General features: G+C 43.3%; 1 protein-coding gene across 1 annotated transcript; it reads right to left on the reverse strand.

The window, feature by feature from the left end:
- Nucleotides 1-196: 196 nt before the first annotated feature.
- On the reverse strand, nucleotides 197-20819 carry LOC144593847 (uncharacterized). Its single transcript, XM_078399965.1, has 4 exons — nucleotides 20259-20819; nucleotides 8001-8063; nucleotides 1295-1482; nucleotides 197-1198 (listed from the first exon to the last, which is right to left on the reverse strand). Exons 1-4 carry the CDS (start codon nucleotides 20733-20735, stop codon nucleotides 727-729), a joined length of 1200 nt encoding a protein of 399 aa, XP_078256091.1. The 5' UTR covers nucleotides 20736-20819; the 3' UTR covers nucleotides 197-726.
- Between the last annotated feature and the right edge of the window lie 3542 nt (nucleotides 20820-24361).

Raw genomic sequence — 24361 nt, forward strand, 5'->3', positions numbered from 1 at the left:
CGGGAGGGCGCCAACGAGGCCGGAGCCCGACCCGGGTCCCGTCCGTCCCCGCTCCACGTGGCGCCCAACGTTGTGTCGGGGCGACGTCAGTCCCGCCCGCCAGCAAACGGGGCAGGTCCGTTACATCCCGCGTGGAATAGCGGCCATGTTCCCCGTTACCTAAACCTCCGAAACAAAAGCACTTTGCAGACAACGGTTCAATTCCACTTTTTAATATTCTCACTTTTTGCAAAGACAGTTTCGTACAAAACGTGTGTTCAGCTTTCCGTCAAAACAAGTTGCCCAAAATTAAAGGAGCCGCCCTCCCACCCCGCGCCCGGGGTGAGAGAGCGCGAGTTTGCTTCTCAAACGACGAATTTTCAGCATCGGGAGAGACCCGGCGGCTGCGAGCCGCAGGATCACTGCGCCCACCCAACCCACCGCCGGCCTCCGCCCGCTCGATCCAAAGTAAAAAAAAATGCCTTTTAAGTTACAAACCGGGTGATAATTTTAAACCATAAAACTTCGCGACGAACAAAGGGGAGGGGTGGGGCGGAGGAGGGAGAGAGAGGGAGGGCGCCGCCGAGGGCAGTCCGTCAGAGCAAGGGAGGGAGGGGGAAAAGTGGCCTTTATCTAACGGGACTCGTGGACGGGGGCCCTCCGCCTCCCCGCTCCTCCCCCCCTGCAGGGGAATGACTAAGGAGAGGAAATGGGGCCTCGGAGACGAGGCCGGGCACACAGCTCCGGTCATTGGTACGTGTTGCGGCCTTGGTAGGTGCCGCCTCGGGCCCGAGAGTAGCCTTCGCCGCGGTAGTAGTCCCCCCTCGTGTCGTACTGCCGGTAGCCGTAGCCTCCGCCGCGCCCGCCGCCGCTGCCGCCGCCGCGGCCGTAGCTTCGTCCACCGTAGCCGCCGCCTCCACCACCACCGCCCGATTTTTTCTCGGCGTGATCCACCCGGATGGCGCGGCCGTCCAGAGACTTGCCGTTCATGGCCTGCATGGCGTCGCGGGCATCGCCCGGGTTCTCGAAGGTGATGAAGCCGAAACCTCGGGACGTGTGGGTATCTCGGTCTTTGATGACGCGGACCTCGGAGATCTGCCCGTACTTGCAGAACACCTCTTCCAGGGCCTGCTCGTCCGTCTCAAAATTGAGGCCGCCGATGAATAACTTTCCTTCATCAGCCATGTTAGATGTGCGCGGCCTGTCTTCCCTCTGCTGTTAGCTCGGCGGCTGCTGCTGCTCGACTCCGGTTCTCGCCGCCGCGCCGCTTTACTAAAACGCGCTCGCTCCGCCCAACCCTCTCCCATGCCGATACCCCATTGGCCAGGCGCTGCCGGCACTGACCAATTGGCGCGGCAAGGGGGCGGTCTTGGGCCGCAGCAGCGCGAGTCCAGCCGCTTTCCGCCGGCTGCAGCCCGATCCCGCCCGCCGCCATCTTGGCCGCTGGCCGCTCGCAGCTCTTAGCTCAGCGGCCTTTTGTTCCTCCCCAACGGCGGCTTTCCACTGTCGCAAAGCCCAACCGACGGTTTAAACAGCAAAATAGTCGGCGTACCGGCACCCCTCTCCATAGCCTGTTTCAAATTTTAACAATAATCTGTATTGCAGTCCTAGATAACGGTTTATGTGCATCTACATTTAAATAAAAGTTTATCCACCTGTTCGCTGATTCAAACATGGCTCCTGAAATCATTAACAGCGTGGTTTACACCGCCTGCTGTAACAAGTTGAGAAAAAGCTACACACTGAGTAGATGCCACAGGCGCAGTCAAATTGATCTAGAGTTGAGGGGTAGATTTGTGTCTGGTCTCCCAACTGATAGCATTAGTCGTGATTTCTCACTGAAAGCCACGTGAAAGCTGCCATTTTCCACTCCATGTCCAGTTACTTAAATCCTTCCCGAACCTCTTTAAACGGTAAATTTCTCATGAAAGATTAAAAATAAAAGGATTTTTTGCGAATCTCAAATACAAATCGTGAGCATAAAAATATAAGCCATTCCCCCATCTCATCTGCTCAGCCATTCAGCTAAACTGCATAACCACAAACCATAGCAGCTGTGAATTATATGTAAAATGACATTCAAACACACTAGCTTCTTGCCAGAAATATTAACTACACTTTATTGCAGCTTTTAAAAGACAAATTAGCTACATTTTAAAAGGTGAGATATGAATGCCCTTGACATCAAAATAACATTTGACTAGCATCAAGGACCTCTGGTAAAACTTAAGTCTATGGGCATCAGAGAAAACACTGATTGGAGCTATAATTTAAACCAAGGTGGTTGTTGGGAATCAGGACATAACAATAGAGGTTCTTGAGGACACATGTTTCATGCCAGCTATTTTCAGCTGCTATATCAATGACCTTGCTTTGTCAGACCAGAAGGGGGAATATTCCTCAATTATAATTGCACAAGGATTAATTCCATTCATACTTTCTTAGCACAGCCAAATCAACAATACTGATGATACAGGATAAGTTGAAAAATGGCAAATAATTTGGCTATGAATGTGCCGCATATTGGCAACCTACGAGAGTCTAACCACCTATCCTAGACATCAGATGGCATTACCTATGGTTGTACACCAACATTCTGGGAATCACCTCTGAACAGAAATGAAACCCAATTAAAAAAAGCAAACCAGAGACTGAATATTCCCTCCGATTCCCTCTCATTCCCCATGATTGTAACTGTAACACCACTCACGTTGATACCATTCCGGACAAATCAGTCTAATCCGTGAAACTCCGTCCCTAACAGCATTGTGTCTTCACAACAAAAGACTAGAAATTCACAAAGGTAGCTCACCATCTCCTCAAAGTGAATTCGGGAAGGACAATAAATTCTTACTTTGCCAGTGAAGTCCAGATCCCCAAAAAGTGAATAGAAAAGCTTTTGTGCATGATGCAGACATTACAAATACACAATTAATAGTCATATAGTACAGAAACAGGCCCTTTGGCCTACCTCGTCCATGCCGAACAAAGTGCCTAACCAAACTGGTCACACTTGCCTGCATCTGGCCTACATCCCACCAAACCTTTCCTATCCATATACTTATCCAGGTTCAGTTCAGTTTAGTTTATTGTCACATGTACCGAGGTACAGTGAAAAGCTTTTTGTTGCGCGCTAACCAGTCAGCAGAAAGACAATACACAATTACAATCAATCCATTTTCAGTGTATTAATATACAAGGGTATAAAATTTAGTGCAAGGTAAAGCCAGCAAAGTCCGGTCAAGAATATTCTGAAGGACATCAAAGTGGTAGATATCAGCATTGCACTAATGATGTTGCCTGACTTTGCTTTGGGGAGGGGGGAGAGGGCAGTAGGGGTGGGTTGGGGAGGTGATGTTGCTATGCAGGAGAGGCTTTGGGTTCATGGCTCACTCTGACTGCAGCGCTGGCGGCACGAGGCCGAGGTAAGTGGCTCCCTCTCCCCTTCCCTGTCCCCCCTCGCCCGCCGACGGCCCTGGGAGACACTCCCCGCCTGGCAACCGGCTTAAGTCAGTTGGAGAGCGTTGCTGGGCCCGCAGAATCGTCAGTTGGGCGAGGGTTGCGCCAGGAGAGGTCTGCAGGAGAGATTTGGACTCAACGGGTCCACCTCAGTCTAGTATTGGTTAAAATTAGTAGGGAGATATGCTGTTCTAGATATCAGATGTCAGGAAGCAGATTCAAAATAAATGCCAATTTTCCATGAAAGAATAAGAGTGAATAGTGAGTAGAGAAAATGGTTGGAAGAGGGAGCTCAAAAAACAAGATTTATTGATGTAACAAGAAGATGAACTAGCAATTCTTTCAGAATATTTCCCTTATATCTTTGCTTTATAGAAAAGACTCATGGATTTTTCAAAATGTGCATTGATCATTTTTCATATTTTTAAAATTGGGGCAGCAGAGGTAGAGTTGCCGCCTTACAGCGCCATTGACCTGGGTTTGATCCTGACTACGGGTTATCCTGCCCTGATTTGTCAACATTTTGTATTTTTCTGAGTTAAACTCCATCTGCCATTCCTCGGTCCATTGGCCCAGTTGTTCAAGATCGCATTGTAATCTCAGATAACTTTCTTTAATGTCCATTAAACACCAATTCAAGTCTGTAAACTTGCATTCCCCTACAAATAGTTAATATAAATAACTGTGAACGGCGCACAGATCCGGGTAGCACATCACTTGTAGTCCTTCAGTCTGAAAAACAACCCTCGACCACCACCCTGTCTCCTACCATCAAGTCAATTATTCAGATGGCAAGCTCACTCTGGATTGGATCTTGTTTAACCTTCCAGTCCAGCCTACCATGTGGTACCTTGTCAAAGGCCTTGAGGTATATGTAGACAATGCCTATCATGCTGCCCGAGGTAAGCGTCTAGGTCTCCTCTTCAAAACATTCAGTCAAATTGGTGAGATACAAAGCCATGGTGACTATACCTAATCATTCCCTGCCTTTCCAAATACATGTAGATCCTGTTTCTCATAATCTCTCATGTACCTAACGTTGATGTTAAGCTCACTGGCCTGCATTTTTCCAGTCTTTCTAAAAATAAAAGCACAGCATAAGCGACCCAGTCTTCTGGCACTCCATGTCTGTCAATGATAATATAGACTCCATTTCTGTAATGTGTACTCTTCAATACATCACTAACTTCCCTGAGTTCCAAACCTATTGTCTTTCTCCATCGTAAATGCAGATGAGAAATATTTGTTTAGGACCTTGCCCATCTCCTGACATCCACACGTGACTTTGTTGATCTTTGAGGAGCACTATTATCTCCCTATTTACTCATTTGCACATATATTGGTAGATTATCTTTTATCTTATCTGCCAATACCATCTCACAAGGGATACTTGCTGTCATTACCCAAGTCATTAAATATAAGAGCATGGAGTTGTGGTACAAGTATGTAAAACTTCATATAGACCAATATATCTGGAGTACTGTATGTGGGTACCACAACTAAAGGAAGGAATGATTGCACCAGAGAGACTGCAGAGGAGAATCATCAGGATGCAGCAGACGCTGATTTATAAGAAAAACAGTGCTAGAGTAACTCAGCGGGTCAGACAGCATCGCTGGAGGACATGGATAGGCAACATTTTGGGTCGGGACCCTTATTGCAGTAATGGGGAAAGTTGGAAAGGGGTGGAGGTGGGCCTAAGCGTGGCAAGTGAAAGGTGGATACAGGTGAGAGGGGGCTTGATTGGCAGATGGGTGGACAAAGTTTAAGCTTAAAAAGTAGACAAATGGGTGAAATATAAGAAGAGATGAGGTGTAAAATGTGAAGCCAGAGTAAGGGATCTGGTGGAAGGGGACAGGAGGAAGCAAAGTGGAGATGGGGGAATAGTGGGAGAAATGGGTATAACGCCGGGTGGGGCACAGGCAAGAGGGTGGGAAAGGGGAGGTGTTACCTTCTTGGGTAAGGATCCTGGGAAACTTTCATTTGAGGTAGCCCTCATCAGGAATAATCTGCCAGAAGAAGCTGTAGAAACAGATCGAATTTACAACTTGTAAAAGATAGATATATGGATAGGGTTTAGAGGGATATGGGCCAAATAGGAACAGCCCAATATGCCAACTTGGTCAGCATGGATAAGGTAGGCTGAATGGTCTGTTACTGTGCACTAAAGCTGTTTGACTCAATGACAAGGATGAAAGACTGAATGCTGGAAATGTGAGGCAAGACAAGAATGGTTGGTAATTTGAAATAGTTTAATTCAGTGTTTTGGCAGAATGCTGTAATGTGCCAAGTTGGATGTGATGCTGCGCTCTTCATGCTAAGTTTCTTACTGAAACAATCAAGAGGTGAAAAACAGTAGCAAAGTGTGGAATAGATAGTTCAAATGACAGGTAGCACAAGTGTGCCCTTTGGGCCCGTCCTCGTAGGGTTTCCATTGTAACCGGGAGGGGAGTGGGGGGGAGGGAAGTGGGAGGGAGGGAGGAGGGGAAGGGAGGGGGGAGGGGTAGGGGGGGGAGGACTCCCATGGACCATCCAACAAGATTTCATTTGTAACTTCTGATGCCATTTTGGTACTATGGCAGTGGATAAAATCAGATTGGAAGTTTACAAACGGCAGGAGAAACAGACGCCCTGTGATATTTTTCTTTTCACAACAGATGTTTTCTAATTTTCTTGTTGGCAGATGATATGCTGAGTATTCAAAAGGAGAAAAGCAGAACGGGAAGGCACAAATTTGGTTCGATACTTGAGGATTGGACAAAGATTTGAAAATGGATAGAGAAAGCATGTTTGTGCTTAATAGTAAATATGTAATTGTGAAAATTTGTATAAGATAGATGAGCTGAATGCACTGACAGGTGTAACAATTTGATGTTATGAACATAGCACAGGAGTAGATTTGTGGGCAAATATCTGATAAATGACATAAGACTATGGAAGTGATCATGGAGGATAATACAAATTTTATTTGGGTCTGTGTATAAAGGATAGATAATTGCTATATTGAATTTATATACGTTAACCATCAAGCAGCAAACCCAACAACGGACGGGCACTACTAAATTTAGTTTGGAATTGGAACGAGGCAAAGATTGACAATCTTAGTAAGGAAAAAAATCCTGACACCTTATTTTCAAACAGCAACTTTACTTTAAGATTCTTGTGCACGGGGATTCATTTTCTCCACATTCACCCTACCATGATTCCTAAGAATCTTCCACATTTTGACCAAATCTCCCCTCATCCTTCTAAACACCAGCAGGTACAAGTAAGACCAGTCCATCCTTTGCACACAAGACAATCTACTCATTGCAGCTATTGGTCTAGTAAATCACCTTTGATGTATTAACAAAAAGAAATTGGGAATTCAGATCCCAATACACAGACCAGACGTCCCACCATTGACTACACGTACACTTCATGCTGCTTCAGAAAAGCAGCTAACATAATCAAAGACTTGTTCCACCCGTCATTCCTTCTTGTCCCTGCTGCATTCCGGCAGATTGTACAGAAGCTTGAAAGCATGCACCACCAGATTCAGCAACAGCCTCTTTCCCTCAGTAATAAGGTTTCTGAACAGACCTTCTGTAAGCTAGCATACTTTTTCAATTCTCTGTTACACTACAACGCGTTACAATGTTTAGTTTAGAGATTCAGCACGGAAACAGGCCGTTCGGCCCACCGAGTCCACACCGACCCTACCTACATACAAAGGACAATTTACACTTACTGTATATCAAGCCAATTAACCTACAAACCTGTACGTCTTTGGAGTGTGGGAGGAAACTGAAGATCTTGGAGAAAACCCACACGGTCATAGAGAGAACGTACAAACTCCATACAGACAGCCCCCATAGTTGGGATCGAACCCGGGTCTTTGGCGCTGTAAGTGCTGTAAGGCAGCAACTGTACTGCTGCACCACTGTGCAGCCACCGATGCCGAGAACTATATTCTGCAATCTATCTTCCCACTTCAACGCCAGCAGATTCTTCCTCAGATATGAGGCTCAAAACCACTCACAATACTCCAAATACAGTCTGACCAGTGCCTTATAAGGGATCAGCATTACATCCCTGTTTTTATATTCTATATTCAAAACTTCTCTCAAAATAAATGCTAGCACAGCTAACCTTTTTTTAAACGATGCAAGTTAACTATTTGGCAATCCTGTACCACCACTCCCTTTGCACCTCCCAGTTCTGAATTTTCTCCCCATTTAGAAAACAAGTCTACACCTTTATTCCTACTACCAAAATGCATGACTCCACACTTTGCTACGATATATTCCAACTACCACTTTTTTGCCCACTCGCTCATTCTGTCCAAGTCCTTCTGCATGTTCCTGCTTTCTCTACACTATCTGCCCCTCCAACCATCACCTTATTATCTGCAAATTTGGCCACAAAGCCTTCAATTCCCTCATCCAAATCATTGATATACAACATGAAGTGTAGCGGCCCCAGCACCGACCCCTGCGGAACATTGCTAGTCACTGGCAGCCAACCATGAGCTCCTAAGTACTCAGAAACCTCTTCCTTTATAATGGACTCTAAAATCTTACCATTACTGAAATCAGGTTCACCAGTCTATAGTTTCCATTCTTCTGCTTCACTCCCTTCTTGATCTGGGGAGTAATATTAGCAAATTTCCAATCGTCTGGAACCACTCCTGACTCTAGTGATTCTTGAAAGATCACTACTTATACCTCCATAATCTCTGAAGTCACCTCTTTCAGGACCCCAGGGTGCAGTTGATCCGGTCCAGGTGACTTATCCACTTTCAGACCTTTCAATTTCCCAAGCAGCTTCTTAGTAATAGCCACTCCAGTAACTTTCCATCCCCTGACTCTCTTGAGGTAAAAAACGTATTCAATTCATCTATCATTTCTTTATTCCCCATTTTCTCTAGCATAATTTTCCAGTGGTCCAATGTCCATTCTTGTCTCTTTCTTACTCTTTATATATCTGAAGAAACTTTTGCTATTCTCTTATATTCTTGGCTAGTTTACTTTCATAGTTCATATTTTCTCCCCGTGTTGCATTTTTAGTTACCTTCTGTAGTTTTTTTAAAAAAAAGCTTCCCAATCCTTTAACTTCCCACTAATCTTTGCAATGTTATATTCCCTCTCTTGTGGTATTATGCCAAATCAAACTACACTCATCTGTACAATGACGATACAAGCCAAGCTCAGAGCTTGAACACAATGAACACACTGGGGGCTAGTGGAATCAAGGGATATGGGGAGAGGTTGGGCACAGGTTACTGATTGTGGATGATCAGCCATGATCACAATGAATGGCGATGCTGGCTCAAAGGGCCGAATGGCCTCCTCCTTATTTCTATGTAATGAATTCTTATTCCAACTTGGAACATTGTACAAATGAAACAAATTTCACCCCCTTTGTGATGCATGCCGATTAAAATATATATTGATGCATTCCCGAGCTAGCAACCATTACTTCATCAGTGAGAAAATTTCATATGAACTATTCATCTTAAAATCAAAAATTTGTAGTTACTAAAAGCTCTGGCTACAAGGTGACTATATTATAATCTATTCCTTGCATTTCACTCAAATTACTTTTGTGAAAATGTGCATGTGAAATACTTTATCAATAATTGAGACTAACAATATCCAAAATATGATACAATGGCAAATTGAACGAATGAAATATCTTGTAAAGTCCTGGTGCATTCACACTGCATTGGGAAATCAAGGTCCTTTCACCTCGATTATTCCTTCTCGTAAGGCAGAAGATGCAAAAGCTTCAAAGCATGCACCACTAGATTGAGGAACAGCTTCTTCGTTGTAATCAGACGAATGAATGGTCCTCCCATAAGATAGGGTGCAGTCCCGATCGACCAACAAACCTCATGGCAAACGTTGCACATTTCTTCCTGTAACTGTAACCCTATAATGCTATAATACTATATTCTTGACTGTCTCTTTGTACTACCTGTTGTGCTTGTGTATGGTTTGATTTTACTTGTATATATTATGTAATTAGATAGCATGCAAACAAAGCTTTTCACTGTATCTCAGTACACATGGCAATAATAAACCAATATCAATAAATGATTTAAATAGACTTACCAAGTGTTTCTGTTGGGGACCTCAACCCCCGTGGCATCTGTGTGATCCAGATTGTCAGCCAGCTCAACCCAAAGCCAGCTGTGATTTCCTTCAGAAAGCTACAAAACAATATTACTTATTACTTGACTGAATGGGAGGGGGGGGGGGGGGGTTGTTAATCTTTAAAATCAATTATCATTTCCAATTGCTTTCAGAACAATAACCAAAGTGTAGTGGCCTGATCCGCCACAAAAGGATGTTTTTGTACTGAACGTTTTATCAAAAATGAAGAGAAAAGGCTGGAAATATACCATGGGTTTGGTCAACATATTTTTTTGCTGTAATGTTCTGCTCTCTGTTGTCAATCAGACCCTCACTCTTTCACAAACTCAACCTGCAACTTGCCATTACAGTAGCATTACAAGCATTTCTATAAATTGTACAAATTGTCCACGACAGTGAGGAGAAAATTACTATTCAAAAAATAAGTAATTGATGCAAAAATACACGAATAGAAAAGTCCATGGTAGTGCAAGATGTGGCTCTCATGTTCAGTTGCCGAGGTTGAGCTTTGAAGATACAGCACCGTCTATTTATATTCCCAATTAAGTTAATGGAAATTAACTGCAGTTCCATCAAGCAACCAAAGACTAATTTCTACTCTAATCAGTTTCACATCAGCAACCACCTACACAAAGTGTAAATACAATGTCCGAGGAATTAAATAATTTATCCTGACCAATATTTCTGCCTGTGAACTAGATTCCATTTTTGATAAACACGGTTTGAGGTGAAGTGCTTTGTTGAGGGTAAATGCCAAGATGTTGGTTTAAAAGGTTTTATTGAGGCAAGTGCTAAGGCTTTGGCTCAAGAGACTTTTGACTGGTGGTGCATGCATTGAAGCTGGCAAAATATGGTGTGGTGGGGTGGACATTACAGGAGGCACAGGCGAAAGTTCCATCCACAACTCTGGGGGCGGGGAAGCACTAGCAGAAAGAGGCGATAAATAAAGTTTTCTAGTATGCATACCTTCATTGAATACAAGGAAGCCATGATGCAGCTCTATAGGAGTTAGGGGAAAGATATGGAGGCTTTGGAGAAGATGCAGGAGGTTCAGCAGATACAGCCTGGATTTGAGGTTTTCAGCTACAGGGAGAGGTTAGATAGAATTAGGAGTTTTTTTCTGGAACGTCAAGAGGTTGAGGGGAGATTTGACAGAAGTATATAAAATTTTGAGAGGCATAGACAGCATGGATCATTTTCTACAGTGGAAATGTCCACGAGATTGCTGTGAAACCTAGCTGCCTCAATAATCCGTTTCAAAATCATGATTTGCTTGTGGTCTCCTCTCTCCCAACTTTTTATTCCCCACATTGTATAAATGCATAATAATTTATTGCATTACTGTGCCTGTAAAGAGCAGCAGCAAACAAGAATTTCTTGTTCTAATATCAGTGCATATGATAATTAAACAATCGTGATTCTGAACTAAAAAACTGAAAATACCCAGGTCAAGAAGCACTTGTGGAAAGAAACAGATTTAAGGTCTGATTTAAACTCGAAACCGGCAGCGAGAACTGCAGCAGTAAAAAAACGGGCTTTTAAGCCATTTAAATTTATTAGCAATCACACTAGCATACTCAAACCTCTGGAACACAAGCACAGTTCGTGGAAGCTTCAGGGCGGCCTTGAGGCAAGACTTAAGTGTGAGGACATTCAATCCCCCCCCCCACGCCTTCTAGCCAATGTACAATTGCTGAACCAGATCGAGACATCAAGACAGATGCATCTCAAGACTGAATACTTAGCCCCCTGCTCTATCCACTCTCTTTACACCCGTGACTGCAGCTAAACACGGCTGCAATGCCATCTGTAAATGTGGCTCCAGTTGACCAAATCACTGGTTGAGTGATGCTACAACAACCTCTTGCTCAATATAAAAACGAGAGAACTAATCAGAAACAGGAATTCAGCATGTCATCAAATACTCAAATCTCTACAGGTGCACTGTAGAAAGTATCCTGATTAGTTGCATAATGGCTTGCAAAAGTAATTCAATTGCACAGGAATGCAAGACAGCAGAGTGGTGGATACAGCCCAGTCTATCCCCACCATTACAGACATCATCTGTATGAGGTGTTGCCTTAAGAAACTAGTATCTATGAAGTATCTCCACCATCAGAGCCATGTCTCTTCTCGCTGCTACCATAGGGCCATGTCTCTTCTCGCTGCTACTACAGCACTTTGAATAAAGAACACATTTGGACTACAATTTCCATCAATTGCAGTGATTTGTTTTGCCTTCCCAAGGATAGGTGCAAAAATAATCATTCTGGGGTGACTGATTTGTTCAAACCTACAAAAGTCTTAGACCTCGACAGTGACCTTGTCAAGCTCTCTATGACTCTTGAATTAAAGCTCCAGAACCGGGGATTATAATTATTGAATAAATAACCATCCATTCAGTTTTAAGAAAAATATTTTCACTCAGAAGCTGGCAAATCTTTGGAATCCTATGTCACAAGGTCACCTATCAAGAAGTGCCTGTAAACACTGCTCAGCAATAGTGCAGCACAAAGGGAGTTAATATAATTGAAAGGAAAGTTTGGATTACTCGAATCAGTTAAGTGAAAAATCAAAGCCAGCTACATTTTAATTTTATTTGAACACGGTAAGCAAAGTAGATACCAGCAGAAGAATCAGAGAGTTAAGAGAATGGTCAAAACCAAGGTAAATGCTATCTTGTACACAAACATGGTGTTATTACCATGCATCCAAAAATGGAACCACACTTTACAAATGGTGAAAACCTAAATAGGCCCTAAAAGACTGCAGGCTTGCATTAAAATACATCAACACCTCATGAAATAATTAACAAGGCTAATCAAAATCTGCGCTGGGTATTATGTACAAGAAAACCAGAATACAAGATAGGAGATGTTCTACAACTACATAAAACTCCCATTAGATCACCTGAGAAAGATATTCTTAGAGGCTCTGAGGAACTGACCCAAGCAGCAGAGGAACATTTAATTAATGCCCATTTGTCAACATTTAATTGAAGGCTGGAAACTAAGCATAAAGGTTAAATTATAATCAAATATTACATAAACCAGGGATGTTTTGCAGTTTCAATTTTACATAGACACGATAGAAAAACATGCTTCCACTGGTCTGGTAATCTATAATTAAAACTAAATTAGAGATTGGACTGCTGAAGAATTATGCGAGAAGTGATAATGGGAAATAAAGAAATTACAGAGTTGAATAACCTTTTTCATCAGTCTTCACAGTGGAAGACACCAGCAACGTGCCTGAAATTCAAGAGTCAGGGGAGCGGCTATTATTAGGGAGAAGGTGCTTGGGAAGCTGAAAGGGCTGAAGGTGGATAAGTCACTTAGACCGGATGGACTGCACCCATGGGTTCTGAAAAAGGTGGCTTTAGAGATTGTGGAGGCATTGATGGTGATATTTCAAAAATTCCTAGACATGAGTGGTCCCAGATGATTGCAAAATTGCCAATATTACCCTCGCTGCACAAGAAGAGGGCAAAGCAGAATAGTGGGATCTATAGGCTGGTTAGTTTGACTTTAGTGGTTGGTAAGATTTTGGAGTCGATTATAAAGGATGAGGTAATGGAGTACTGAGTTTCATGATATAAAAAAAGCCCAAAGTCAGCATGGCTTTGTAAGGGGTAGTTCTTGCTTGACAAATTTGCTGGAATTCTTTGAAGTAAATAGCAGGACAAAGGAGAGTCAGTAGATGTTGTTTACTTAGATATTCAGAAAGCCTTTGACAAGGTGCCACACGTGAGGCGGCTAAGGAAGACGAGAGCCGATGATATCAAAGGACAGATACTAGCATGGATTGCAGATTGGCTCGATGACAGAAGGCAGAGTGGCAATAAAGGGGGCTTTTTCTGCTTGGCTACAAGTAGCGGAGTTCCTCAGGGGTCAGTGCTGGGGCAGCTACTCTTCACGTTATATAGTAACGATTTGGACGAGGGGATTGAAGGCTTTGTCTACGTTTATGGATAATATGAAGATAGGTGGAGGAGCAGGTAGTGTAGAGAAAGCAGGGACTCTGCAGAAGGACTTGGACAGGTTGGGAGAGGGCAGAGACATGGCAGATGGAATATAGTTCAGCAAAGTGTGGAGTCGTGCATTTTGGTAGTAGGAATAAAGGCGTAGACTATTTTCTAAATCGGAGGTGCAAAGGGACTTAGGTGTGCAGGTGCAGGATTCCCAAAACATTAATCTGCAAGTCAAGTCGGTAGTAAAGAAAGCAAACTCAATGCTAGTATTATTTCAAGAGGGCTTATATACAAAACCAGAGATGTAATGCTGAGGCTCTATAAGGCCGCATTTGGAATATTGTGAGCAATTTTGGGCATCATATCTGAGGAAGGATCTTCTGGTTCTGGAGAGGGTCCAGAGGAGGTTTACAATAATGATCCCAGGAATGAGTAGGTTAACCTATGATGAGCATTTGTCAGCACTGGGCCTGTACTCACTGGACTTTGGAAGAATGAGGGGGGACCTCATTGAAACATTGACTAGTTAAAGGCTTGGATGGAGTGAATGTTCTACTAGTGGGAGAGTCTATGACTGGAAGCCATAGAATTAAAGGATGTTTTTTAAGGAGCTGAGGAGAAATTTATTTAGTCAGAGGGTGAATCTGTGGAATTCTTTGCCACAGAAGGCTGGAGGCCAAGCCAGTGGATATTTTTAAGGCATAGATTGTCGATTAGTATAGGTGTCAGAAGTTATGGGGAGAAGACAGGAGAATGGGGTTAGGAGGAAGAGATAGATCAGCCATGATTGAATGGAGTAGACTTGATGGGTCGAATGGCATAATTCTACTCCTATCACTTAATTGTCAACTTTAAATTTGGATTTGATAGATTTCTGTTAATCAAATACATTTTTAAAATCTCACTGAAAAAATGTAATGGTTTCCAGCGGTTAAATGACTCTTGGGAAGAGAGAGGGAGGGGCAAATTCAGCCCATTCAGATTGAATGCCAAGGACCAGGTGAACTATGGAAAGTTGAGGATAGGTTTAAAAAAGGAAACAAGCTGTTGAGAGCACGAGATGTTTAGCAGTAAATATTGAAGAATTCAAGAGAATTCCAAACATTAACAGGAAATTTACCTTGAATGGAAGAGCATGATTGAAGTATTAATACATATTTATGGTAAGACTTTATCAGGAAAAGTCTCAAAGGAAGATGCAACTAAGATTCTAAATGGGTTAAAGAATGATAAGAGATACTGCAAAGACCAGCCACATTTTAAGTGGATAGTTCATATGGTCCAGATGAGCTGTATCATTGATTGCTGATGGGACAAAACTGAAGGGTACCCAATGACTACAAAACTGCACAAGTTGCCCTTTGCACCAAAAATAAGTTTAACCCAGAAATGACAAATGTTCTAGAAGCAATAGTCAGGGCTTGGATGATGAGGGAATTTGAGGCTTTGAGTAAGGAGGCAGCCTGGCAAGGGTATAGGCAGCTGGGATCAAACTAAAGTAGCAAACTAAAAAAGGAAATCAGAAGGGCAAAAAAGGGGACAGAAGATGGCTCTAGCAGATGGCATTAAGGATAATCCCAAGTACATAAAGGGGAAAAAGGTAACTAGAGTGGGACCCCTCTGGAATCAAAGCCGTTAACTATGTGTGAAGCTACATGAGATCGGCAAGGTCCTCAGTATTTCTCCGTCTTTACCATGGAGAGGACTGAGGAACGGGATCAAAGGAGAGATAGATGAACGGATAGAAAATTGGCTTCATGGAAGGAAGTGGAGGGTAATGGTGTAAGGTTGCTTCTCGAACTGGAGGCCTGTGACTAGCAGTGTGCCTCAGGGTTCAGTACTAGGCTTGTTACGGTTTGTTATCTATATCAATGATTTAGATGAGAACATACATGGCAAGATTAGCAAGTTTGTAAATGATATAAAAGTGGGTGATATTGCCAATAGCGAAGATGGAATTTAAGACAGAGATGCGAGGTAATGTATTTTGGAAAGTCTGACATGGGCATGACCTACACAGTGAATGGTAGGGTTCCGGGAAGTGTTATAGAACAGAGGGATCCAGGGGCATTGTTCCTTGAAGGTGGTGCCACAGGTAGATAAGGTTGTCAAAAAGGCCTTTGGCACACATCATCAGTTAAAATATTGAGTAACGAAGTTGGGAGGTCATGTTGCAGTTATACAAGACATTGGTGAGGCTGTATTTAGAGTATTGTGTTCAGTTCTGGGCACCATATCACAGAAAATATGTTGCCAAGTTGGAAAGGGCACAGAGAAGATTTACAAGGATGCTGCCAGGATTTGAGGGTCTGAGCAATAGAGAGATTGAGCAGCCTGGAACTTCCTTGGAGCACAGGAGAATGAGGGGTGATCTTATAGAGGTGTACAACTTTATGAGAGGAATTGATCAGGTGGACACAGTCTCTTGCCCAGAATAGTGGAATCGGGAACCAGTGGATATAGGTTTAAGGTGAAGAGGGAAAGATTTAATCGGAATCTGAGGTAACATTTTCCACACAAAGCATGGCGAGTGTCTGCAACGAGCTGCCAGAGGAGGTAGTTGAGGCAGGGCCTATTACAGCGTATAAGAAACAATTACAGATACATGGATAGGCCAGGTTTAGTGGGATATGGGCCAAACGCAGGCAGGTAGGACATGTTGGTGGGTAAGTTGGGCCAAATGACCTGTTTTCACACCAACTATGACGGACAAAATTTAGCACTCGCTTAGCCAAGTGTCGATTGACCAGAGCGAGGCAAATTAAAAATCACACCAATTTGACATACTTTTTTTATAAACTGATGCAGTTGATGTGAACCTAAAAGGCATTGAATGAATCAAGGAGGAAAAAGTCAGTTCATCCAGACAAAAGTCTGTTTACTGAAGGGTCCCCAATGACTACAAAACTGCACAAGTTGCCCTTTGCAAATGTGCACTGTTAGAAATCCAAAAGAGAAACAGGCCAGGCAATATCCATAGAAAAACTTTAAGACAATGAATGACCTGTCATCATAACTTAAAAAGTGAGAAAACGTGTTTTAAATATATGGACAGGGAAGGAATGAAGAGGTGTATCGTGACCTGGTATGGCAATTCCCATACACAGCAGCGCAACAGATTTTAGCGAGTGATGCATCGCGATCATACCAGGCCACGATGCATCTCTTCAGCTAGATCAACCAAGAACACAGCTCCTCCCTCCCTCTCTAAAGTAACTACATAATACAGTACCTCAAGGTGGCAGCATGTCATCAAGGATCCTCTCTCTCCATCTCAATGCTACTATCAGGGAAAAAGTACAGATGCCTGAAGTCCCATCATTCAAGATATGCTACTTTCCAACAACTAACCAACTTACACAATCTTAATCCTACCTCAATTGTCATATATACCAACTGATAATGGAGCAGTGAAATTATTTTTCTGTAGGTTAACAAGCCCAATAACATAACAAATATATATTGCAATAAATTAATAACAGTAATACTTGATAACCATAAGTGCAAAACCAATCAGTGCAACCAAAAATACAGTGTGTAGAAGATTAATTTGTGAAGAAGTAGTTAGTGGTCCAAAGCTTGAGTTGCTGGGAAGAAGCAGTCCTGAATCTGGATGTCACAATTTTCAGGCTCCTTGTACCTTCTTCCCGATGGTAGCAGCAAAATGACAGCATGGCCAGGGTGGTGTGCATCTTTAATGTTGGCTGCCATTTTGAGGCAACGCCTCCAATAGATCCTTTCCATGACAGGAAGGACAGTACCTGCGATGGACCAGGAAATAACTGAACATAACTGTTCACTTCTTGGACTAACATGGACTTGTTTTTTTCTAAATGAGTTTTGCATTAGACCTTTTTTTGCAGAGCTTCCCTTTTTGAAATTGTGTAATTCATGTATATTTTTCTGTTGTCTGAACTCAAGTACAGACACACTACTGATCTTCCGACAACCTTCTTTAATCTGGAGAAAAATCACTAGAGCACACTTGAAACCCCATTTGCCCCACCCCCTGAAATGTGGCACCTAGCCTGGGAAAGGTAGCTGATCTCAACCTGATGGGGACATCCATAGCAATCGGTAGGTCAAATTTGACCCCTGCCGCCTGGACAGAGCCAGCAGATTAATTCCCACAACCAACTTAGCGGCTGGTATCTCAGTTCCTCGGTGGCTTAGGCAGTTGGACTAGCAAAACAGATAACCCATATAGACTCGGGAACCATGGGTGCTAGAAAATCAGTGATGGATTTGTATCTATGATGTTGCTGCAAGATTTGCATTGTACTTGGACGTCACTATACCCATACATATGGAAAAAAACTCAACCCAACTCAAACAGGTGATGAAAATGCCATTTAGGGGTGCGGGCAATATGCTAACAAAGAAAACATTGGAATTGAGATGCAGAACTCAGCAGTGGCTGAAAATCTTACATTAATAAACACTCAGATGTGTCTGATGACAAAAGCACTGTCAGAACTGTGCTTCAGAGAGATTTTCCTTTCTCAATTTAGTTTCCCCTCTACCATATTTGAGAACACAACCATTCACTATTTCCTGCACTTCTCTCCTCCCCCCACTAGTCTTCACATTCAATGGAATTGAGAAATTTGCATCAAATGCAATCTGGTGTCACAAGAATTCTTTACCAATTTGTAGTTCACTGTTCCCCCGGCTACCAGGCTGCTCAAGTCTGTCCCGCCATATCATGTGATTTTGGCTGATCTAAGCTGACCTCAACCAAATGATTTTTTCCAATTATCTTTGTCTCACAACCTGTCTACAATGTTGAAACCAAATTAGGATCAGATAATTGTTTTATAAACAAAAAACAATCCACATATGATCAGTTGCCTAACACTATTTCTTTATCCCAATTTGCCATTTTGTCACCTTTAGCCATCAAAATTAGGCTTTGTGCCAGAAAGCAGGCAAGGAAGTCGCATTAAACCATCTGCAAAACAGTGGCAAAAGCCATTGGAGAATTCTGGACTTAAATTTTGACATATTTGATCAATCTGTGCTGCATTCTCTACCAAATTGTTATCAGGTCTTACCATTTGAACCACATGGAAAAACTAGGCTGCCTTTCTATGAAAAGGAACAGAGGAAATTTAAATTCATGAAATATACACACTAATGACATAATGGGGGGGGGGGGGGGTAGAAGTAGGAGATGGAATAATGATTTACAAAACCAACATGAAAACAGCTAAATGTTTCCACCGGGTGTTGAAAGCAATCCAAATATGGCGGATTGGATACTTGTGGAAGCAAAATTGTGATGTTTAAAATGGGGTATGTGGAACGTTAGATTTTGCAGCGTGGAGAAAAGGAGATGGACCTAGCTCAATTGTCTACATACACTGTCCAGAATTAATGACTGCACCTTGCACCATGTGAATGAGGTTATAGCTCATATGACCTTTTATCCCTTCCACATACTGAAATAATCCCAACACACATTGTGCAATCTTAGGAACATGGCTTTAAGAGGCTGGAAGTAACCCGACAAACACCTTTGTAAGCCAAGTATCCTGTAATCAAAAAGGGATTTACACAATATCTAAACAAACAAAAAATTAACATTCAATTTACCTTAATTCTTCCTTTTGTTGACCACAATCTTCAAATCTCCAGCATTGACATCATTCAGAAATAGAAATGAAATAACCACGACAGGTTACACGTTTAGCATGAAAGGATAATCTTCAGATTCATCTCCTTGGAGTGAATATGAATGGTTTATAACAAAGACAAGTCAATAGAATGCCTGAAGCTACTTTATTCAGATACATCCACTGGCAAAGATTGGTCTCCCAAGTGGCAATTTGATGTCCAAAAGGGGCTTACCAGCCGATGAAAGTACAACAATGGTAAATGAAATTTTAAATGTATACAGTTTTCAATAAATGTTTCAAAATAAAAAGATCACGATCAGTTTGCTTTCCAAGAGGCCTGTGACAAGGTGTACGACAGAAGAGCTGCTCTGTAGTTGATTTTCTCATTATGTTTTAGAGATAAGTGACTCAGCACTCGGGTATACTGTTGGCAACAGACAATGTTTCCCGCTCAAATGAATGATTTCTACGGGTTCCATTTTACTGGTCCAAGAGAAGATATTTAAAGGCATTAACGGTTAAAATGCGGGATGGTTAGCTTTTTTTTTTAGAAAAAAATGTGTTCAATCTTCATTACGAGATAATTAAGTGAAGAAAATCGGTCGATTGATCAAAAGAAATTCGAGCGATCCGCATTGAGATCTTAAAGATGGCAATCGGATAAAGTGGTCAGGAAGTGGGAGTTAAAAAGGCTTTTCCGCCCGATTTCGTTCTTTGCGCCGCATGGAATTGTGGAAAGAGCTCACCAGAAAGCGAAACGTTTCGACAAATTCCAAAAGAAGCTCACGGAAGGAGACTCGGGCAATTTAAATCGCCAACACATCGTCCCAATGAAACAGAGGCTCCGTGGGTCGGGTAAAAAAAATTATCACAGAAAACCACATGGCAAGCCGAAAGTCGAAAGCCCAACTTAAGGAAGACCCCAGAACAAACAACAGGTAACAAGATTAATCAAGACAATGGTCAAACTGGGTTTCTAGCATTTTAACATAACAGGCAAATCAAATTCATTCACATCGGCTTTCTGCGACTCCAGGAGCCGCGCTGGGCGGCGTCGACGGGAATCCGGCACAAACGGTCGATTCTCGCCCTTCAGTCATAGTCCCGGTAAGGGCGATTTCCGAAGCTGCTGTAATTGCCACTGCCCTGATTCCGGTACCCACTCGAATAGCTGTCGCGCTGCGGCTGTTCGTACCGACCGCCGCCGCCATAGCTGCTCCTCTCGCTATCCCAGTAGTTGCCCCTGCCGCTCCTGCGGTTGCCGTAACTGCTGCCACCGCCTCCGCCGCTGCGGCCGTAACCGCTGCGACTGCCTCCTGATTTCTTCTCGGCCTGGCCCACTCGGATCTGGTGGCCATCTATGGTTTTGCCGTTCATGGCCTGCAGCGCGTCTTTGGCATCCTCCGGGTTATCGAAAGTGATAAAGCCGAAACCACGCGATCCACCGGACTCTCGGTCCTTAATGACCCGCACCTCGGTGATCTGCCCGTACTTGGAAAACTGCTCTTCCAGGACCTGCTCGTCTGTGTCGACGTTGAGGCCCCCGACAAACAACTTTCCCTCGTCCGTCATGTTAGCAGCGAGATGATCGTGTACCTCACTCGACGACAAGGAAGCTCAAAATGGCGCCCGCTGCTCCGCGCCGCGCCAGACAAAGAGGAAGGGAAGGCCGGAAGTTCCGTCACTTGAGGTCGCTGGGCAACCGCCCACCCGGAAGCTCGCCCCTGCTCTCTCTCTCTCTCTCTCTCTCTCTCTCTCTCTCTCTATCTTTGCTCTCGACAGCGGCGAAATCCTTGGGAATTGGTCTAATCAAACCAACGTCCAAGGCAGGTAGAAGTACTATGAACTTAGAGGGAAATAAATTAGTTTCAGAATAAAACCAGTGAAGAATCTTCTACAACAACCCCAACTGTTGGAAAAAACTTAGTGGATCGAGTAGCATCTGCTGGGCAAAGGGATGGTCGGGACAAAATGGAGGGGGGCATCGCTGGTATAAAGATGAGGGGATGTGGTGATGCAGAAGCTAAAGGAATCTAATGGGGGACCGGCTGGACTTGTGTGGTAGGATGAGGGAAGAAGAATAAAAAATACTGGAAAAAATTAAGGCCAGGCAGCATCTAAATAAGGAGGAAGTTAATGTTTCAGATGAATGTAATTAGTTTAATCAATTTTCATATACTGTGTAAATCTAACAATTGTGCTGGTGACGCAGTTGAAGATTTATGTTTTATTAACATGTCCCACACTGGAGTCCCAGTTACATTACTCCAATCTGCCAACAAATTTGTCAATCGACTGAAATTCTGAATATATGCCAGTTGAATATTTCCCAACAAGCTTTTCAGTACTAGATGCACTGAATTAATTGCCTCAATGAAGTTCAATATTCCACTGCTACAAAGTTATTTACCCCCATTGTCACACAAAGGAATCATTTAATTCAACAAGGATCTTTTCACAAACCTAAATTTATTTTTACCCCTGCGATCTTTAATGAAGTTCAAAAAGTTTAATCCTGGATACAAAATGAAATTTGTGGCTTTTATGCATTTTGTTTCTCTATTCTTCCATTCCTTTGCCAATGTGCGGGAGGGGGTGTACTCAAGGAGGTAATCAGTGGGTTTGTAGTTGACAGTGCATAGGCTGTCCCCTGTGATGGAGACAGATCGAGACAGATCGAGAAAAGGGAGAGAAAAGGGAGAGAAAAGGGAGAGAAAAGGGAGAGAGGTAGACAATGTAACTCCACTTTAAGAAGGGTAACCAATGTAACTCCATTTTTAAGAAAGGAGGGAGAGAGAAAACGGGGAAATATACACCAGTTAGCCTTGCGTCGGTAGTGGAGAAGATGCTGGAGTCGATTATTAAAGATGTTACAGCAGTGCATTTGGAAAGCAGTGACAGTTCAAAGTCAACATGGATTTATGAAGGGGAAATCATGCTCGACTAATCTTCTGGAATTTTGAGGATGTAACAAGTAGAATGGATAAGGGAGAGCCAGTGGATGTGGTGTATCTGGACTTCAAAAAGCCATTGACAAGGTCCCACACAAGAGATTAGTGTGCAAAATTAGAGCACATGGTATAGAGGGTAGGATACTGACATTGGATAGAGAACTGGTTGGCAGCAAAGGAAGCAAATAGTATGAATTAACGGGTCCTTTTCAGAATGGCAGGCAGTGTCTAGTGGGGTGCCGCGAAGCTCAGTAATGGGACCCCTGTTGTTTACAATATATCAAAGATTTAGATGAGGGAATTAAATGTGACATCTGCAAGTTTGTGGATGACACAAAGCTGGGTGGCAATGTGAGCTGCAATGAGGATGCTATGGGGCTGCAGGGTGACTTGGATCGGTTGGGTGAGTGGGCAGATGCATGGCAGATGCAGTATAATGTGGATAAATGTGAGATTATCCACTTTGGTGACAAGAACAGGAAGGCAGTTTATGATCTGAATGGTATCAGATTAGGAAAAGGGGAGGTGCAACGAGACCTGGATGGACCAGAGGGGGATCTTATAGAAACATATAAAATTCTTAAAGGATTGAACAGGCTAGATGAAGGAAAAATATATCTGATGTTGGGGGAGTCCAGAACCAGGGGTCAGTTTAAGAATAAAGGGTAGGCCATTTAGGACTGAGATGAGGAAAACCTCTTCACCCAGAGAGTTGTGAATCTGTGGAATTCTCTGCCACAGAAGGCAGTGGAGGTCAATTCGTTGGATGTTTTCAAGAGAGAGTTAGACTTAGCTTAGGGCTAAAGGAATCAAGGGATCTGGGGAAAAAGCAAGAACGGGGTACTGATTTTAGATGATCAGCCATAATCATATAGAATGGCCTACTCCTCCACCTAATTTTCTATGTTTCTTCTGCAAATAATCCAATTGAATGAGGGCAGGGTGGACATTAATAATATATTTGATTCAATTAATGAGCTCTACACGGGTGCAGGATGCAGCCCTGAGACAATCATCCATGAGAGGTTGTTTAGGGCGAGACCATGTTCCGCCAGACATAGGAGAGCGTTAGTGGTGGGGAACTGATTAGGTCTCTGTTCAAGGAAGAACAGGAAGCCCTGAGGCCTTCCAGGTGTGTATGTGTGAAGGACCTGGACATCCATGGTGGAGGAGCTATAATGCATTATGCGTTATACCACGTACCACATGCTGTATAATGTAGATAAATAGACAATGGGTGAGGAGTGGGCCATTCGGCCCTTTGAGCCAGCACCGCCATTCAATATGATCTTGGCTGATCATCCACAATCAGTACCCCGTTCCTGCCCTCTCCCCATACCCCCTGACCCCACTATCATTAAGAGCTCTATCCAACTCTCTTGAAAGCGTCCAGAGAATTGGCCTCCTCTGCCTTCTGAGGCAGAGAATTCCACAGATTTACAACTCTTGTGTGAAAAAGTTTTTCCTCATCTCCGTTCTAAATGGCCTACTCCTTATTCTTAAACTGTGGCCCCTGGACTCCCCCAACATGGGGAACATGTTTCCTGCCTCTCGCGTGTCGAATCCCTTAATAATCTTATATGTTTCAATAAGATCCCCTCATCATAAATTCCAGTGTATACAAGCCTAGTCGCTCCAGTCTTTCAACATACGACAGTTGCCATTCCGGGAATTAATCTCGTGAACCTACGCTGCACTCCCTCAATAGCAAGAATATCCTTCCTCAAATTTGGAGACCAAAACTGCACACAGTACTCCAGGTATGGTCTCACTCGGGCCCTGGACAACTGCAGAAGAACCTCTTTGCTTCTATACTCAACTCCTCTTGTCATGAAGGCCAACATGCCATTAGTTTTCTTCACTGCCTGCTGTACCTGCATGTTTACTTTCAGTGACTGATGAACAAGGACACCCAGATCTCTTTGTACTTCCCCTTTTCCTAACGACCCCATTCAGATAATAATCTGCCCTCCTGTTCTTGGTGGTAAGAAAGTGGATAGCCTCACATTTATCCGCATTAAACTGCATCTGCCCACTTACACAATCTGTCCGAATCACCCTGCATCCTCATAGCATCCTCCTCACAGTTCACACTGCCACCCAACTTTGTGTCGTCTGTAAATTTGCTAATGTTACTTTTAATCCCTTCATCGAAGTCATTAATGTATATTGCAAATAGCTGCGGTCCCAGCACCGAGCCTTGTGGTACCCCACTAGTCACTGCCTGCCATTCTGAAAGGGGCCAGT

The sequence above is a fragment of the Rhinoraja longicauda genome, chromosome 5 (assembly GCF_053455715.1).
Source record: "Rhinoraja longicauda isolate Sanriku21f chromosome 5, sRhiLon1.1, whole genome shotgun sequence".
Taxonomy (NCBI): domain Eukaryota; kingdom Metazoa; phylum Chordata; class Chondrichthyes; order Rajiformes; family Arhynchobatidae; genus Rhinoraja; species Rhinoraja longicauda.

Coding starts and splice junctions, on each gene's coding strand:
- LOC144593847 (XM_078399965.1), bottom strand. CDS start 20,735: ATGACGGACGAGGGAAAGTTGTTTGTCGGGGGCCTCAACGTCGACACA. Junction 1,483..8,000: donor TGAACCTGATTTCAGTAATG/GTAAGATTTTAG, acceptor GCTTTGCGACAG/TGGAAAGCCGCCGTTGGGGA. Junction 1,199..1,294: donor GGCAGCGCCTGGCCAATGGG/GTATCGGCATGG, acceptor GCCGCCGAGCTA/ACAGCAGAGGGAAGACAGGC.